The 19,493-nt window shown below is 40.5% G+C and overlaps 1 protein-coding gene and 1 pseudogene across 1 annotated transcript in view; one reads left to right on the forward strand and one right to left on the reverse strand.

Annotated features, from left to right (window-relative positions):
- The window catches only part of Dcbld2 (discoidin, CUB and LCCL domain containing 2), a 61,332-nt gene that overhangs the window by 40,993 nt on the left and 846 nt on the right, over positions 1–19,493 (reverse strand). Inside the window, exons 3-4 of the mRNA XM_028760298.1 lie at positions 19,317–19,489; positions 5,399–5,626 (exon numbers count right to left, since the gene is read on the reverse strand). Coding sequence (XP_028616131.1) covers positions 5,399–5,626; positions 19,317–19,489 — 401 coding nt within the window. The remainder of the gene's footprint in view (positions 1–5,398; positions 5,627–19,316; positions 19,490–19,493) is intronic.
- On the forward strand, positions 1,667–2,071 carry LOC114614680 (annotated as a pseudogene).

Raw genomic sequence — 19,493 nt, forward strand, 5'->3', positions numbered from 1 at the left:
GGTATGAACTACAATGAGAGCTAGATATCTCATTACAAAGGAAGTAAGTTAGAATATACACATATGGTGGTGTGAAAGATGCTAGACTCAGGGAGTGACACCATTAGGAGGTATGGTCTTGGTGGAGGAAGCAGGTCTCTGTGGGAGTGGGCTTTGAGAGCTTCCTCCTAGCTGCCTAGATTACAGTCTTCACCTGGTTCCCTTCTAAACAAGATGTAGAATTCTCAGCTCCTTCTCTAGCACCATGCCTGCCTGGAAGCTGCCATGCTTCTAACTTGATAATGGACTGAACCTCTGAACCTGTAAGCCAGCCCAACTAAATGTTGTCCTTTATAAGACTTGCCATGGTCATGGTGCCTCTTCACAGCAATGGAAAACCTAACTAAGACAACACAGAAAAGAATGAAATGAATCATATTATAAATATTGGATAATGATTAAAATATCAGTATGAACTCAACATTTTTAATATTGCTAAAGAAATATAAAAACATGTATACATACAAGTATTTATGCATGTACATGCAGCTCTGTGCATGGCCGCACATAAATTTATGAATTCTGCATTCAGAGAATATGGCAGCCCACCATCCCTGAACTTAAAAGATTCTGATTTCTAATTTAATTGTACATTAAAAGAACAAAAGATTTCTTGAAGAAATAATGAATTGTAAAATCTGGGCAAGATAAATCTAAAATATTCTGTGCCTTACATTAAGGATTAAAAAAATAATTTTTTTCTTATTTTAATACAGTCTGCCTAAGTGAGGACAGACTTCAGATCTGGAAAGCCATTTTAAACTCTATCATTAAGCATGCCACTTATCCATCAATGTCTCTATTCATAGTCATACTACAGTGAGTTATTCCAAAACCGTCTTCACAGTTTAGCAGCTCAGAAGTCAGTTATAAAAAATGACGTTGCTAACAGCACATAAGGAGAACAAGAGTTCACTGTCCAGCTGCAAAGGAAACCGATACCTTGCCAGTTAAACACATCCTAAGGAGTTCAGGACTTAAAACAGCCTTCCTCTAGAAACCATTCTATGTGTTTCCTCTACCCAATACTACTTCTTAGGGAAAATAAAATTAACACTTATAAAACCCCAAACCTAATTTTCAATACCAAAATGGATGGAGTGTATTTGGGCCTGCCTCTGTTCTGAAGGGGCAGTGAGTCAAGACTAGAAAAGATAAAGAACTCAAAACCTCCATCATTGGAGTCTGGAAGCCCCTATGCATTTCTTCTATAATCCAATGCAGAGCTACACCGATCAGAATGTTAAATGCTTATTTTGAAAGGATCATCACGTCTCTGTCTCTGCGATGTATAACAGAGACGTGTGTCAATGGGGGACAAGTGCAGGTATGCTGTGACAAGTGCTATGAGGCAATGGGGCACTCAAGCTGAGGTTCAGCAGAAGCCATCATTACTTGGCCCTTTGACCTTCCTGCAGCTTTGTACAAGGTGCAAAGGGTGGAGGTGGGGAGAAAAAGGCAGAAAGAATGGGAGATATAAGGTAGCTGAGACCATTAAACACATATCACATGCCAGCAGGGCCAAATATGATTCCGTTCCACGTCTTTAAAAGTAGAGAAGACGGTCTGGTGGTTTTCGATTTTTGGTGTTCAGTAGTCGCAGTTGGTGAGCAACAACTGAGCCAAGATGTTGCAGAATCTGCTGGCCCTATGTCAGATTGCCCAGAGGACCATCAGCACCACTTCACAAAGGCATTTTGAAAACAAAGTTCCAGAGAAACAAAAGCTGTTTCAGGAGGATAATGGGATGCCAGTTCATCTGAAAGGCAGGGCATCTGATGCCCTTCTCTACAGAGCCACAATGGCTCTGACAGTTGGTGGAACAGCCGATGCCATCTATCTGTTAGCTATGGCTGCATTTCCCAAGAAGCAGAACTGATGTCATCATCCCAGTCGTCACATGGTTCAGTTTCAATCAGTGCTCGATGGACCAGGAATCTGATGAGTAACTGAGCTCTTCTTTGGGGATCAACACTTATTGATATGTATTAACTGCCACCAATAAAGCAGTCCTTAACCATTAAAAAAAAAAAAAAAAGTAGAGAAGAAGACTGAAACCTGGGCAGGTTCATGGCTGGTAAGAAGGAGCTCATAGATGCTGGCTAGACAGAGCAATGTCAAACCCATGCCCCCAATCTCTCCCATGCCTCTTGTTCTTCCCTGGTCACAAGGCTATGGTTCATTTTCCAAATACAGAATTCACTGTCTTATTAAAAACGTTATCCTGAAAACTTCCAAAAATACACCCAAATATTAGAATGTTAGCTCCGACATGACCCTTATCCTTTTCTTTATCGCTTTTCTTAAAGAAATACTTTAAAACCATTTTCACACCTAAAACAATCATTCTTTATTATGAGTGAATGATCAATGCCTCCTAAATTTCTCTAATAAGCTTTAAAATATCTTTTAAACATCATACACTTAGGACCTAGGACTTGGATAATTCAAGCCAAATCTGACCTAAAAGCTTCTTTCCTGTGATATAGTGTCCATGGTTCCAGAAAATACTATGTAACCTGTCATAAAAATTGTCAAATATATTGTCCTATCCTGCTACAACACCTATGAACCATGACAATTGCAAGCACGGCAAGAAATGCATAAAGATGGAACAAGTAGCACTTACACACCTGTGAGTCTAATTGAACTTACAGCCCACAGCACAGGAGGGAAATCATACCTGGTACTGGAAGTTAGCTTCCCAGGGCTAGTGAGTACAAGGATCTTAGAAGAGAATGTACCACTGCTACTTAGCTAGACAAGCATAGTTCCTGACTACATTCTAAATCTTATCCTTATACCCACAGGTTACGCATGGCTTCCAACCCTTTCCAAGGAAGCCTCTCTTTACAGAAAATGGATACCATCACAGAAAATGACAACTGGCCACAATGTAGACATGAACAGATCATGGGGAGTCCAGACCCAATGGATATCACAGCTCCTGCACTTATGGCTCAGGTTGCATTGCGGAAGAGGGGCATAAAGATTCTAACAGCTGGAAGACCAGGATGAATGCAGTGAAGCAACCTCTCCTAGAAGTGGCCACATAAGCAGGACCAGAACCATGGCAACAGCAATGGATATTCTAATGTGGAAAGGGAGAAATTATTCAGGGGTCCCACCCCAGACAGAAACTAACACGATACTAGTGGGAGAAGAAAAACGAACATCTCTCAGAAAGCTCCCTTACTAGGTGTCCAATGCAGAGTGGTCAGTCCTGAAGTCATAAACACACAAACAAAAATCCCCCAGACTCAGCAGGTTGTATTTATATGTATTAATGCATGCATATACATATATGATTAAAGAAAAAGAGGCAGAATTACGTTTGTGTAGTCTCATCTTTTGGGTTTATTGTAAGAAGATTAATTTCTTGCTTTTCCTTGGGTGTAGTTTTCCTCCTTTTGCTTGAGTTTTCCTTCTATTATCCTTTGTAGGGCTGGATTTGTGAAAATACATTGTTTACGTTTGGTTTTGTCATGGAATGTCCTGGTTTCTCCATTTATGGTAATTGAGAATTTTGCTGGGTATAATAGCCTGGGATGGCATTTTTGTTTTCTTAGGGCCTTTATGACATCTGCCCAAGGTCTTCTGGGTTTTAGAGTCTCTGTTGAGAAGTATGGTGTTTAGAGTAGTAAGGTGGGAATGGGAGTAGGTAGGTGGGGAAGCACCCTCATAGAGGCAATAGGAAAGGGGATAAAATGGGGGGGTTTGCAGAGGGGAAACGGGGAAGGGGACAACATTTGAAATATAAACAAATAAAATAACCAATAAAAAAATATGAGAGGGGAAGTGATAGAGCTGTATTTCAGTCAAGACCTTATTAAAAACAAATAAAAAATTGAAAAAATCAACAAACAATTTAATCTTTTTTTTTTTAAAATTAGCCATCCTCAATCTTCAATCAGAATAACCAGGACCCAATCATGACTTTTGGCCCTCTTCTCCTTCCCGTTCCTCCTCCTTCCTCTGACACACTATTCTATGTGGATGAAATGAGACCACTGGTTTCGACAGAATCTCTCCTATTTTTAACTTAGTCCTTAGTGAGCATATGTACTTTATTTTTCATCTCCTGTGTGTCCGTTTTCACTGATGTTCCAGTTACACTCACAGAGTACTCCTGAGAGCCCTCAGAAGCACTATCCACACATCTTCTACTAGCACTACAGGACAACGGTGTCCATGCTTTCCGGTGGTCTAAGTTCTGACCATCTTACCCAGCACCATATGGTGATGGTATGGAGGAGCTACTCGAGCTATCAGGCTAACCAAGAATTTCTGAGTACCACAGAGGTTATCAATCAGTAGCAGGAAATGGGCTAGGATGAAAGACTCAGCTAGGGATGAGGAGTCAAAGGATGACTACCCACAACTGGATAGTCAAAGAACAAGACATACCTACTCTAATTCTAAAAAATGTTACATGTTGATCCCAATATATGCTTCCAAATACACTCAGAGAAGTCGAGTGGTTTTTACTTTGTGTCAGTTCACTAAAACCTTACAGCCTTTTGTAGGAGGATGGTAGTGATCTGTAAGCCAAAGCTTCTAAATCTTGGTGGCAAAGTAGACTTTCCTGGAAACCTTTTATAACTCCAAGGCTTCTGTCTCACACCATCAACTTCACTCTGTTGGTTTCGGATGGAAAGCAGGTCTACAGTGCGTTTTTAAGTCTCCCAGGTAACTGTCACACAGTTCTAACTGAGAACCACTGCTCTTACACTAGGATACAGTCACCATTATGTTTTCTGCACCTACTGTGCAGTCACACACTGTTCCAGGTTCCACACACACACACACACACACACACACACGCACACACACAAGAAAACAGTGATCAGGTACTCGATTTAGGCTTTAATCCAGAGCAGTTTGGATTCCAAAGCCATGATCAGCATACTACATTGCCTTCTGACCATGCATGAATTATATCCAAATCCTCTGACTATAAATAAAGTGATCAAAGGAAACATAAACATAAGAGAATTTACTTCTACCTTCTTAGAAGCAGTATAGTGGCATCCTGCATGAAAGTAACCAAGTGTGTCTTACACGAGAGTAGCATGTGCACCTCTCGCAAAGGTAGCCATGTGCATCTTGTAGGAGGGTAAACATATGCATTTTGCTCAAATGTAACCATGTGCATCTTGCAAAAGTTTAACCAAGTGCATCTTGCATTGCTTTTAAGCAGACTACAATCCCCTCTTCATAAAAAAAAAAAAAAGATTCAATTTGAGATTTCTACATTGTCTACAATGAAATATGTACCAGTTAGTTACTATTAAGTAACAAAAACTGCTTCAGCTTTAAAGCTTAAGAGAACAATATAGAACATGCATTAATGCCCTACCTATTTCCGTCCTGCTGACTCCAACTCCATTATAGATTTTCAGGTAATTAAGGTGACAATAATCAGAATCTTCAATGTCAAAGTCACCGAATTTGATGCGAATTCTTTCTCCTGTCTTTACTCGAATCTCCCATTTACACACAGTGCTGTTAGGATAGGTATGGGGGTAGTTGATAGATGTAAGGGTTCCACTTTCAGGGCCTAGTACAGTGTGTCCACATCCATCACCTAAAAAATAAAAAAACAAAAACAACAACTGGATTATTCTCCCACCTCAAGCATACATGTAATCAGCATCTATACACAGACCTAGAGCAATGCAGGACAACAGCACATATTCACAGAGGCAGTTCTTCATTTTCAAAGAACACAGCAGACAACATGGTTCTTAGTACATCTACTCATAATACCATAAGCAAAGGAGCCAAGAGAAGTCCAGTTAGGTGAAAAGCAACAATGACTAATGCAATTCAAAGTAATATAATTTATAAGCTCAGACAAAGGACTTTCCATTTGAACATACAATTATGCAGTACTTAAATACATACCGTAATAAATCATATTAAGAGAATGTCACCATGTATTTACAGTAATCACTCAAAGTAAATATAAATGTAAAGATGTAGTCAGCTTTGCTGACTTACAAACATTACAAGCTGCTAAAGTCTCTATGAGCAGGAGCAGGATTTTGAGAAAACGTTAATGGATAGTAAGATGTCCCAGACCACTGGTCATCTTTCAGGCAAGGAACTAAAGCTAGATTTGGTGATGTTTAATTCTATATTCCATTGAAATTGGGCTGTGTGACTTCTCCTCCAAAATCTTATTTCTCTCTCATAATAAAAAGGAAGAAACAAAAAGCCAATGGTTTACTGCAGAAATAACTTAGTATCTTAGCAACAGATTACTTTGTTTCAGAAATTTCTTCAGCAACTGAGTATTCAAGTTTTAGTAACAATATACTGTTTGCATCTTAACTTTCTCACAGATGATTTTTAACTGAGTATAGAAGTCATTAACAAAATAGAACATAACATTTAGTTGTTATGTTTTGTCATCACATTTACTTCTAAATTTACCTGTTGCTCCCAAGGTGATGTTCAGCATTCAGTAACAATGAGATCCAGTGAGTCTCTTTTTAATAGGATGATAAATGCATCCACTTAAAATAATGGGGTTTTCTGCTTTAAAGGAGCTATTCATTATCATCGTTTGGGATAGTATAGAACTTAAAGAAAACGTTAAAACGGACACTTGTGGGTTTGAACCTAACCACTGTGGACATGGATGGTGGTAACAGAATCCCCACCATGTTATTAACTAACATGTACTACGGATTTCATTCACTAGAACAGATTAAACATTACAACAGCTGAGTAGTATGAGGCAAGCGGGAGGTGGTAAGCAAGCGCACAGTAACTGAAAGCAATAGAGTAACTTCAACTTACCAAAGAGCACTTTCATTTCCACAAAGCAGCAACTATCAAGCCTTTGACGGTAGTGAAGCAGCAGTGGCTTCTGCTGGAGTTTTACTCTCTAACGAGCCACATTAGTACTACACACTAGTCCACTTTTGAGTTGGATACTATAAATTCTGCTTCCTGAACAAACATGTCTCATACAAAGTTTAGCTTTCAGTCAACACTACACTTTATTTCCGACCCCGATTTCATTCACGCATGAAAACTAGGCATAGTGGATTAATATAAAAAAATATGGAGCATTTGTAAATGTAAACATGGGTGTGAAATACACCCACTGATTTTTACAGTACAACAGGCTCTTATATAATAAAAAAAATACAATTTCCTTCCAAAGCTACCATAAAATTCTCCTCCCCCCCGAAATAACCGTATCTAAAATCATAAGGCCACAAAAACCTTCAGTGTGAAAATAAACATCTAAAATATAAGTAACTTTTGAATAATCATTAACATTGTCCCTTAGAGGCAAAAACAACTATCCTAAAACAGTATCTAACATTTGAAACTAGCTTGTGATTCCTGGAAGTGTTTCAATATTTAAAAACAATCCTTTGATAGATAATTACATATTTCAGATTATGCTATTTTTGATATGCAGAATTGAGAGCTGTGATTGGAAGTGTAATGGAATTCTAAAAGCTGAGAATCACCTGCTGACAAATCACATGTGACTGTGACCACCTCAGTTCACAGATTCCTCTGCAGACTATCAGTCAACTTGAGACTGTTACTTTAAAATCAATGTCACCAAAGAGTACAAGCAGAGTGTTCAGAGTAATTTTTTAGATGTCTTTATAAGCCTGTTTAACTTTCAATAAAATACAGAAATTGTTTCTTGTCCTTTCCACCATTAAAAATGGTTTAAAGTTAACAAAATACATAATAATTGATGGAAATAGGACTTTTGCACACGCAGTGATGATGAAAGCAATTAAAACAGAGCTGTCTTTTTTTCAAAATCTTGTGTCGGGGGAGGGAGGGCATAGCCAACAAGTCTACAGTGGTGTGCCAAGAATGCTGTAAAATATGTGTTGGAGTTCAGCACTCCCTCCTCTCCAAGCAGATGATGTGCACCAGAAACCCCAGTTAAAAGGATGTCTCCAGTCTGCTGCAGTGAACATTCTCAAGTGTTTTACATTTCAAGGAGTGATAAATTTAACCCAACTAGATAGAATTTGCCATCACCTATGTGTTCAGAACAGCCTATCTCGAAGCGGTGATTAGGCAGAACACCCATACCTACTAGGCCAGCAGCTGCATATTTTCCTGTTGCTTTAAATGAAGAAATACATTTAATACTGTGTGTCTCCACATGCTGTCATGCAGACTCCTGACCTGCTACACCAGCTTTGACCTACTAAAGCAGTGGTTCCTCATCCTGTAGGTCTTAACCCCCTCAGAATTGAGTGACCCTTTCACAGGGTCACCTAGGACCATCGGAAATACCAGATATTTGTGTTATGATTCAGAACAGTAGCAACATTGCAGTTATGAAATAGCAACAAAAATAATTTTATGGCTGGAGGAATTGCTACAACAGGAGAAACTACATATTAACGGGTCCTGGGATTAGGAAGGCTGAGAATCACTATTAAATGGTCCACACCTGCGGGGTGGAAAACACTTTTCACCACTAAAAGGCCCAGTGTTAAATTCAAGTCAGGAAAAAAAAAAATCATGTCCTTGCTTTCACTTCAAAAGAATCAATGAATTTCCTGATTATTTGTATGAGTCTTAAAACTAAAATGAATCTATGAAAACATCTGAAATATGTAAAAATATTTTAAAGTAGAACCAAAGCCTAGAAAATTATCAAGAGGCCATCTAACTTGCTGACAGCAGGGGTTCCTGGTGCCTCTCCGCCCCAGGCAGCACAGCAAGTTTCAGTCATCTCTAACTGACAACTGAGGCAGAGGCTGGAATGCCACTCAAACAGCTCAGGATGGACAGAGAGTGACTGGCCTGGAATGTGAGTAGACTGAGATTCAAGAGTATGACTTAGGACCAAGGCCACAGAACCTCAGTGTCTTAGTTCTGGGCTGGGCTTATCTGGCCAAAGGACAGTGTGGCTCAACTCACTAAGGGTACAGCTAAGGAATGTAGACTCCTATCTCCTACTTCTCAGTATCTGAAGCAAGTGAACCCTTATTTTTAATGGTGTACTGTCCCCAAATTGTGGGACTAATGTATTCTGATAACAATGATGTTCTGTGCCTAGGACACACTACCCACTATTACTCATGTTTGTTTACATGACAGAATTGACAAAGTATAGCTACCACAGAAAGACAACCAGACGCCACTCACCAAACCCTTCCACACTCTACAACACTGCAATTTTGGCAATCTCCACCATCACCACCAACTTCCTTCTCCATCCTCGATGGTCTCCACTACTGACTAGAAAGGGTGGATGCTGTCATTGTGCACTTTTCATCTTAAATGTATTTCTGTCAGGGGAAGAACACTGGAATTTGATCTGACTGTTCCGGCACTGCAGACGTACCCTGGGATTACTTAGAGAACATGCATTCACTTCCTCTGAAGAGTGCAAGGTCAGATGTGTTAAGCCAGATAACAAATTCTGATACGGTTCCAGGAAAATAACTGAACGATTTTCTTTTATTTTTTAAGAGTTTCCCCAAGGAAAACACTGAACATATTCAAATGTCTGTGAAATAATCCAGCTAGGAATACAGCTTATTTCAGGCTGTTCTATCCAAACTCCAAACCAAGTATGGTTTTTAGACAAGTGTGTGCCCTGATGGTTCAGCCACCCTTGCACATTAGTGATACGGTTACTAATAAATAATACAGTTACTGAATTTTAGTGATAGGAGCCCTCTGTATTCTTTTACCACAGCAAATGCAGATGCAGCAAACCTACAGAAATATGCCCCAAACGGAGAGTAATGGAGCTTTCATTCCACAGATACTTGTCCAGAGTTTTCACAGACTTTGGTTGTATGGTGAATGGTGATTCTGACTGCACTGCCTCTAAGCCTTGCTTTTGTCATACCTCAGAACATACCCATGGGATGGGAAGAAAAACACGCAGCACTTACTGAGCAGGAGAAAAGTTCATAAAGAAAAGGTACAACTGTTAGCGATTTCCCCAGTTTCATTTGGCTACAGTCAAGTTTTTACTCACACTGTGAATTTTCAGACTAGAACTATTAGACCAGCCCTGAAATTCCCAGGTTTCCTTAGCCATATAACTTAACTATAACTTAATTTCACTTACTGGTCTTTGTCCCTGGTAATGTGCGGTGCTCTAAAAGTGACTTCTGATATTAAAGCTGGTGGAGTACTTTCCTTTAGCTTGGCGTTCTCACATGATCAATCTTCCATGTAACAAAGTGACATTTTTTTTTTAAAATTTTTTTTTATTTATTTATTATATATAAGTACACTGTAGCTGTCTTCAGACACCCCACAAGAGGGCATCAGATATCATTACAGATGGTTGTGAGCCACCATGTGGTTGCTGGGATTTGAACTCATGACCTCTGGAAGAGCAGTCAGTGCTCTTAACCACTGAGCCATCTCACCAGCCCCAAAGTGACATTTTTAAATAGACTTCTTTCCTAGAGCAGCTTTAGCATGTAGGCTCATCACAAAGGGCTGGTCAGAACTGACTAATCTCAACAGACGCATCATCCATCAGAGCTCAGTTTACAGCCCTTCTCAGTCCTGTTCACTCTACGGGTTAAGCAAATACATGACTGGACGGATGCTCATGGCCAAGCCGCAGATTTCTCTGTTCCCCAGCACCCCCTCCCCTGCTGCCAATCTTCACACTCTCTCCGGCAAACACTGTTCCTTTAATGTCCCTAGTGCTGCCTCTTCCAGAATGCCACAGGTGGACACACTACATGTGCAGGCTTTTCACATTGGCTCTGTGCTTCCTTTTTTATTGCCTGGTGGCCCCTTTCTCTTACTTATTTTCTTAATACTAAATATAAGGCAGATTATGGATGCAGTGTCAAGGGAAACTTTTAGAAAACTAAACAATTCCATCATTCTCTCTTGTCCTGAACTCATCCCTCTATGTGATCTTTATTATTTACGTGTGAGAATTTCATATGAGTACTGTATTTACATCCTCCTCTCCCTTCTTCTCCAACGCCTCTGTGCCCTCTTCTTTTTTATTCAAGTTTTAAACATTTATTTATGTATTTATAAACATAGCAGTACTTTTCTACAAGTACATCTGCATACCAGAAGATGGTATCAGACAGTTGTGAGCTACCATCTGGGTGCTGGGAATTGAACTCAGGACCTTTAGAAGAGCAGTGAGTGCTCTTATCCACTGAGCCATCTCTCCAGGCCCCCATAACCTCTTCTTTAGTTGTTATCAGTTACAGATTGTGTGTGTGTACACATGCATCACTCTTCTTTAGGTATCGGTTACAGATTGTGTGTGTGTGTACACATGCATCACTCTTCAGTTATCAGTTACAGATTGTGTGTGTGTGTACACATGCATCACTCTTCTTTAGTTATCTGTTACAGATTGTGTGTGTATACATGCATCACATGTGCATAGACAAATAGAGCCTCCAGAGTCCACTCAGTGTTGTTCATTTGTGTATGTGTTTAGTGAAATCACACTCATTAAATCTCCAAAATATGGTTACTTAAACTAGACTTGAACAATGATAACACCAGTTGACCTGACATACCAATGTAGACAGGGACAGCTCATGGGCCCAACTCTATATGAATAGCTGCAGGTAATTAAAGGAGAGGACGAATTAGTCTTTTCCAGGCATAAGCCCCCATAGGTTATCTGAGCCATGCAATAATCTACAGATCTGAATTTAAAAGGAATGTAAATACACACACACAGAGACTTTACCCAGGACCCCATGATTAAACTACTGAGAATTCTATAGCAAGCTCATCTGTCCATTTTCAAGGACTCACTGTGACCTTGAGGATAGCTACTCTAGCTACGATACGGTTTTGCTCTTTGTAAAATGAAGACAGTAAGAATCCACTTAGGTACTGTGTGACCACACCTAGTAGCAAGGGCTGAATTCACACTCACACTCTTAGTACACATTTGTGGGGACTATTCTCACAACAGCACAACACTACTGAAAATACATCTGAATGGCTTTTGTCTTCTTTTTGTGATGACCCATTTATACTTTGGCCAGAATCTAGTCAATTAACAGGAAGAACAATGCCTTACTACTTTAGAAATTTATAGCAACTTCAGAGGCCCAGATGGTCTCTGTTCTTAAGAGATTTCTACCTTGCAGCTCCCAAGGCAATTGTGTGGATTCAATCAAACTTAGCTGTGTGGCGGCACATGTTACCACACATAGAAGGCTGAGGCAGAGACCTAAATAGAGTCCAAAGCTGGCCTGAGCTAAATAGTTTGCAGCAGGCCAGCTGGGACTACATAGCAAGATCTTGCCTCACAAACTGATGAACACCATGCTACCTACAAACCTCTGTAAAATTAGCACACTAAAAACTCTATGATTTCCCCACACTGAGCAGATTCCCTTATCTATCCAGTGCCTTAGCCTCCTGTAGATTGTCTGGAAGTTCTGGACAGTTTTATGTGACCTCATGCCCCTGGTTAGCTGCCTGGCCCATGGGTGGGCACTGATGGACAGTTGTATATGACTTCATGCCCCCTGGTCAGCTGCCTGGTCCAGGGTGGGCATTGACTCACCCTCTGCCTACTCACTCTTCCCTCTAATTTCTGTGTTTTGCCCAAGAAGGAAATCCCAGAGTTTCTCCAGGTTAGCACTTCAAATCCTGGGGACTTCCAGCAGCCATGATCCCTTCCACACAGAGAAACCTGAGAGAGGAAAGCGAAGCAGAAACCTTGCTTTCTGAAGAGCAGCTTCATGCTTTTCCCTTGACTTAGCAAGGTACAGCTACATTCTAAAATCCAGTAAGTTCTCCTCTACATTCAACAGACCTGGATTTCAGTTTCTAGGACCCCAAGAGTCCTGACTAAAACACACCCTCCACCCTTGCCATCCCTCCACAGCCAGACAGCAAGCTCCTAGGATACAGGCAAGCAAGAAAGGACAAGATAAACCATAATCCAAAATGACTGTAGAGGATGAAGTTCAAGGTCAGCTGAGACACATAAAGTTACAGTCACAGCAGGAGTGAAGAGCAGAACTAAGGCTTAGGTGACTGTGGCCACTAATAGGCTAATTATCCAATTTTACCTTGATACCTAAGTCTTCTACTTGCAGAATTTGACGCTGTTCATTGAGCCAGACAGAACTTCTATGAACAGTAAATGAGGTGGGCATCAGAAGTAGGGAATGGAATTGCTAAGTTATAAAGAGTTGGGTTAATTTCATATACTAATTCACTTACTAAGTGACCCAAGAGACAGGTTTAAATCTGTGCGGCTGGTAAATTTTGACACAGTTGGTCAAACATGACTAGAATTCCTGATCTACTTTTCCCTGTGAGTTGCAGGAAGAAAAAAGGTTGTGGCATTTATCAGAACCAAACTTTACGTCAGAATCTGAAAGAGAGGACACAGGAGTTCATTCACCTTTTTGCTGATGATTTTGGCTGTTACCATTCTTTCTTTTTTAACTTTATTTTTTTCCTTTTCCTTTTTTTTTAAGTTTTTATTAATCATTCCATTCGTTTACATCTCAAATGATATTCCACTTCCTGGTTACCCCTCCACCACCACCCCCATCCCACATCTGCCCTCCCTTTTGTCTGCATGAGAATGCTCCCCCACCCACCCACCCACCCACCCGCCCTCTCCCGCCCCACCGTTCCAGCATCCCCCTACTCTGGGGCATCAAACCTCCCCGGGACCAAGGGCCTCCCCTCTAGTTGCTGCCAGGCAAGGCCATCCTCTGCTACATATGTTTCTGGAGCCAAAGATCCCTTTCAGTACACTTCTTGTTTGGTGGTCTAGTCTCTGGGAGAACTGGGTGGTCAGGCCAGCCTATGTTGTTCTTCCAATGGGGTTGCAATCCCCCTCAACTCCTCCAGTCCTTCTGCCAGCTCCCCCATCAGGTTCCCTGAGTTCAGCCTGATGGTTGGCTCCAAGCATCCGCCTCTGCATTGGTCAGTTGCTGGCTGGACCTCCCCAGGAACTGCCACACTTGGTTCCTGTCTGCAAGCGCCTCTTGACCACAGCAACAGTGTTGGATTGTCACCGTTCTTGAAAGCAGCCAATCCAAGAGGAGCTTTCATTAAATTAGCTATGTCTATAGTCAGAGTTTCAGTTTAAGAGAACTCCCAAAGCTGAGACACTATAGCAAAGAACTAGTACTCTTAGAGGCCTGGGGAAGACTGACAGACTCCCAGGCCCAGTAAAGTTCAAGAGAGGGCTCCATTCCCAGGGGAATGAGATAAGTACCCAAATCTTAGACTCCTGGCTACGTGTGACACTGAGCCAAATGGCAAAAGCATGAAGGACTGACACTAAATAGTGTGCTGAGACAACAGATCTGCAGCAGAAATGGGGTTACTACAAACATTCAGCATAGCAGACAGCACGGTAAAATACATGATACTCAATCCAGCATGGAAAATCCAACCTGGATGTGAGTGGGTGAAGATGCTTACACAACTCTCCTAAGAACAATGCTTGGCAATTTTCAAGTATGATTACTAAGAGAAGAAAAGTAAGGGTGGAGGTATGAATACAGGATACTGCTATATAAAGATATCAGTACAGACACCAAAATGAAACGTCCTGAAATTGCTTAGTGAAATACAAAGTAGCCCAGTCTTATTCCCCAACTATAAAGTATCGACAGGTGCTAGTATGGGGTGAGGACAAAGACCAAGGGAAGAACCAGTGGCAAGTGTGTGTGTGTGTGTGGGGGGGGGGAACCTTTGGACAGCATCCTGTAAATGATACAGGAGCTGATGACAGATGCTAGGGAAGTCACTATGAAGAACAATATTCTACTCTATTGGATCAGGGCTGACTCACAGTAACCCGTCAACTGGTACCTGTCAACTGACTAGGCAGAAGCAAAGGGTACAGCACTCGAAGAGTGATGGCAGGGGCACTGGCCAAAGCTTGCTACAGTGTAAGAGGGTAGGCTTTTGACTCCCTTCTGTTGAGTCTACGATCCCCACTTCTCAAACATCTGCCAATCCTGCAAAGCCCAGCCACCTAAAACTACTCATCAGCAAAGCTTCTGCTTCCCCAGGCATTGTAAAATGTCTCCTTTAATCCGTACCACTGTACCCGCCACTCCAGTGGAACATAATTACTTGCTCAACTTGTTCGTGGAGTGTCTAAAGACAATGTGATGTTTTATCTCCTCCAAAACATGAACATTCTCCTGAGAGTGCATGATAGCTATCCTCACTCTCACGGTTCTTGATGAAAATACAACAGAGTACTAACTCCTCCCACGTCCCAAACAATACAATTTAACCCAAAAGTAAAGGTACTTTACTTAACAAAAGCCGTGCAGAGAATTCTGGACCACTATTTTTCAAACACTGTCTTCAGACTGTGGGCTGATTTAGCAAGCGAAGTTCGGTAACTTTTAAAAGTCACAATTGTCACCATTATACTGGCTTTCACTAAAACCAGTTTATCTGAATACTTTCCCATGCTCTTGAAACATGCTGATTTAGTCTAAGTAATGACCTGGAAGATTATCATGATATACATTATTAAGCTAACATTTTGAAGTGAAATACTTTCTTAAAAATTTTCCCCTGAATGACAAATTTAATAAAATGTAAAAGAAAATACTGAAAAAGCAAATCTAAGTGATGTGATAGCTTCCTAAAAAGTGAATTCCTTGTGACAAAATTTTACATTTCATAATTCGCAGTATTTTATAAATATTTTTGCCTGTGTTAAAAAATCATGAAACGGGCTGGAGAGATGGCTCAGCGGTTAAGAGCACTGACTACACTTCCAGAGGTCCTGAGTTCAAATCCCAGCAACCACATGGTGGCTCACAACCATCCGTAATGAGATTGGATGCCCTCTTCTGGTGTGTCTGAAGACAGCTACAGTGTACTCATCAATAAAATAAATAAATAAATATTTAAAAAAAATCATGAAACTATGTGAATATAGAAGGGAGAATGAAAAACTGATAAAGAGACAACTGTGGATAATTATCATCTGAGAGTTTTGCTTTACATTAACATTATCTTCCGTAAAATATTTTCTAAGATATATATAAGAAGTATAGTGGCTGTAAAGTTGTGAGCAAGTTGTCCAAAACCAAAGCAGGAACCCCACAAGAAAAGCTGCTAGCCTGCCTCACTTCCTGTCTCAGCAGTCACATTTGGGCAGTGGGACTATCTATCCCTCCTCATATGTGGCCAGCCTTCCACACCCTTCCAAATAGCCCCTGTCTACTTTTATGTATTTAATCCAGGGCCACCATTTCAGGTCTTACATTTATACTGACTTCTTCAGTCAAGAGCTATGATTGCAAGCTTGCCAGTGTTGAACGTTTGTCAAATCAAGAAAAGACAGAAAATTCTAAATCTACGTAATATTGGTAATTATAAATGTTTCTTTGCTTAAAAGGAAGTTCATCATTTCTTACAATCTGTAGACACTGAACTTCCTTAGTGTCACACAAGCCAATGTATTGCTTACCAGAATAAAACTTTTTCATGCATAAACTACAAATATCACTATCTAACTGAAAAGATTGTCAAAGAATCAGCCTGACCTGTTTCATAGGTTATTAAATTTCAAAATCAATACCCTTGACAGCACGTCATATGAATAGCTGTAAACAAATCACTCTTAATGGATTTTAAAAATTAATTTCTTGATATTATATCATGTTCAAGTCACATTCTACCCCCCCCCCAAGGTAGACAAATCTTCTGTAATATAAATGAGGAAGCTGGGTTACTGAGATGAGGTGACCCAAATTCCTAGGCATAATGTAAACTAGAGATAGAAATTCTTTCACAGTAGAGTATTAATTGCTTATTATGAAAATTTATGCGATCAAACTAAGCTCCAGTCATTTCAGTTTGGTTAAAAAGATGTGTATTCTTAAAAGGTTTTGAAAAGGAACTTAATATAAAGATTTGAAACTTAATATAAAGACTTGAAGGTGAACTCACCATGAATTTTAGAATTCATGTATATAAGCTACATCTAAAATGCCTGCTGTATTATAAATAGATGTAAATAAACCAAATCTACTTATGAATTTAAAGAATACTAGTTAGATATGATACATCATTGTGAAGGATTAAGTTTTTAAAAACGTCATGAGTTTTAGTCTAAGCCAAGTAGAAAGAAAAATCACTTTCAGCAGGAAATCTGCTGAGAAAGAGCTACGTGCAGCTTTAAGTAGAACAAAGGCAACAGATAGCATCATTTTCAAACACTGTCAGGAGGATAAAAATGCACTTACACACTGGCATAGACACGAAATACATTTTTACCTGGGTTGGTTGGGGCAAGACTGACTCAGCAAAGCTATTTTCTTGAATTTACTTTTTATTATAACTACATACTAATAGCAGACATTTGGAAAAGTAGAAAGGAACAAGCCACAGTTCTACCACTCAAAGACAGCTGATAAGATTTTATCATTCCTTGCAATCTTCTTCCCAAGGCTTAGGAGAGTATAAATTCTACCTTGGAACATGTGGGCATTTTCATATTAAAGAGTCTGTAGGTGTGTAAGAGTTTCCCATCTTGTGTGAGGGAATGTCAGCTGACCCAGAAGGAATGTGCTATCCTAGTTAAGACTGGCTTCAAAGAAATTTCACCGCAAGCAGCAATAGGGCCCTCAGAGTGAGAGATTTTCAAAAATTAGGGAATTCACCTCTCATACAATTTCTGAATTTTCAGATGCTCACAAACTAGCCCTTAATTTACTAACTTAGGAACTTGTGTTTAATAACTGATAAATACATTATGCTTTCCCTTTATAAAGCTGTGTGCTACTGGTTCATTTTCTTAATCTATGAAAGAGATATGCATTCCCATTTAAACAAGACAGAAAATTGATACAAAGGTATTAAACAAACAAAACCACACAATTTTGAAGAAATAAAAATCATGTCTTTTTAAGATCTCTAATATTATTTCTATTTGTTTTGATATCTTTTGGCAGTGGGAGACAAATATACTGTTACAATGCTGACTAAAATAATTCAAAATCATTAAAAATAAGATAATGTTGCATGTTACATTAATCTGGGAATGAATACTCCAAAAGACAATGGTGTCCTACATAGCTGATTCTTATTACTTAAAGATTTGTTTTAAATTTCTAGATGTAAGCCATCTAAAAATGTTCAGACGCAGGAGTGTACTGCTTAAATAATATTCCTTTCTACATTAAAATACGCTGCATTCACTGCGCCTCGGTTTCCCTTTGTTGGAAATGGGATAACTATCTCACCGAGCTGTGTGTTAAATGCACTGATTTACACACACCACTTAGTCCCGGGCCTCCCACACACTAAGCTTCTGTAGCCATATAAGTCTGTCTCCCCACCATGAGGAAGAAAAACACACGCATAGACGCCAAAACTTGAGAGGCTTCCCCACTCCAATATAGTAAGCGCTGACTGAAATCTGCCTGCAACACATCTACACCTTAGGTTACTCAGTTTAAATGTGACTATTAAAGAGTACAGTTTACGTATTTCCCTTAGAGATTTCGATGGACTGAGGCACCTTCTCAAAGACAATCCCATGACCTTGAAGATACTCCTTACTGACAAAAACGTGCACTCAGCGGGAAGCTGAATTTATACATGAAAAATGTATTTTAAGAAACTCTCCCTAGCAATTAGTAACAAGAGAAGCCATGGAAAAACTAATGCCAAACAAAATGTAGTACGCTGCCCGAAGAAGCAACACTGAAAAGTTCAGTCCTGTATTCTCTTTCCATTGTGATGATTTATCAACCAACAGTTTTGCTCGCTTCTGGAATGGGACTGTAGAAGGAAAAAAGTTTTGTCACTTTCTGAGAAGTTTGCCCTTTTGGTAGTGGACTCCTCTGGGCCACTTCTGTGTTTGATCAAGTCAATCTACAAACCACCGTCCTCGGTAATGTGCAGGTGCTCTGAAGAACGAACTGCAAACCCAAGAAAGAGCACTGCAATTAGCTTCATTCGCTTTAGAACCTGGGCACCATCCCTAAGAATGGGAATCACTGCCTGTCTTTGATAAGCTCAAGATGCTTTTTAATTTGCTTCCTACTCCGTCCATCAGTCCCGAAGGAGACAGATAGCAAAGAGGCCCCATGGCAGGGTCTCACGTCCCTCTTTCAAAGAAATGAATGGCATTGCTTTGGAAAAGTAAAGCGACACAAACTTGGGACACCAGGCGGCATCCCCCCTCTCCCCGACACATCCGTCTCGCCAGTGTGTGCCTCTGCATCTCTGGGTTCGTCCGCAGGTTCCTTCTACAGCCAAGAGCCTCGGGAGGCCGACCGGCGCTGGCCACTACTCACCTTGCTGGGCTCCAGCGTCCTGGAGCAGTAGGAGCAGCAGAAGGAGCAGCCGAGGCCTGGAGGAGGAGTTGCGGCCAGGAGGGAGGGGACAGCAGCCGGCGCTGGGCAGCGCGGCCCGGCCGGTGGCGGCGGGCGCGGCCCGGCCTCGGGGACCCTGCGGGCTGCGCGCGGCTCTCA

This window comes from Grammomys surdaster, unplaced genomic scaffold, assembly GCF_004785775.1.
Source record: "Grammomys surdaster isolate TR1022 unplaced genomic scaffold, NIH_TR_1.0 126398, whole genome shotgun sequence".
Lineage (NCBI taxonomy): Eukaryota > Metazoa > Chordata > Mammalia > Rodentia > Muridae > Grammomys > Grammomys surdaster.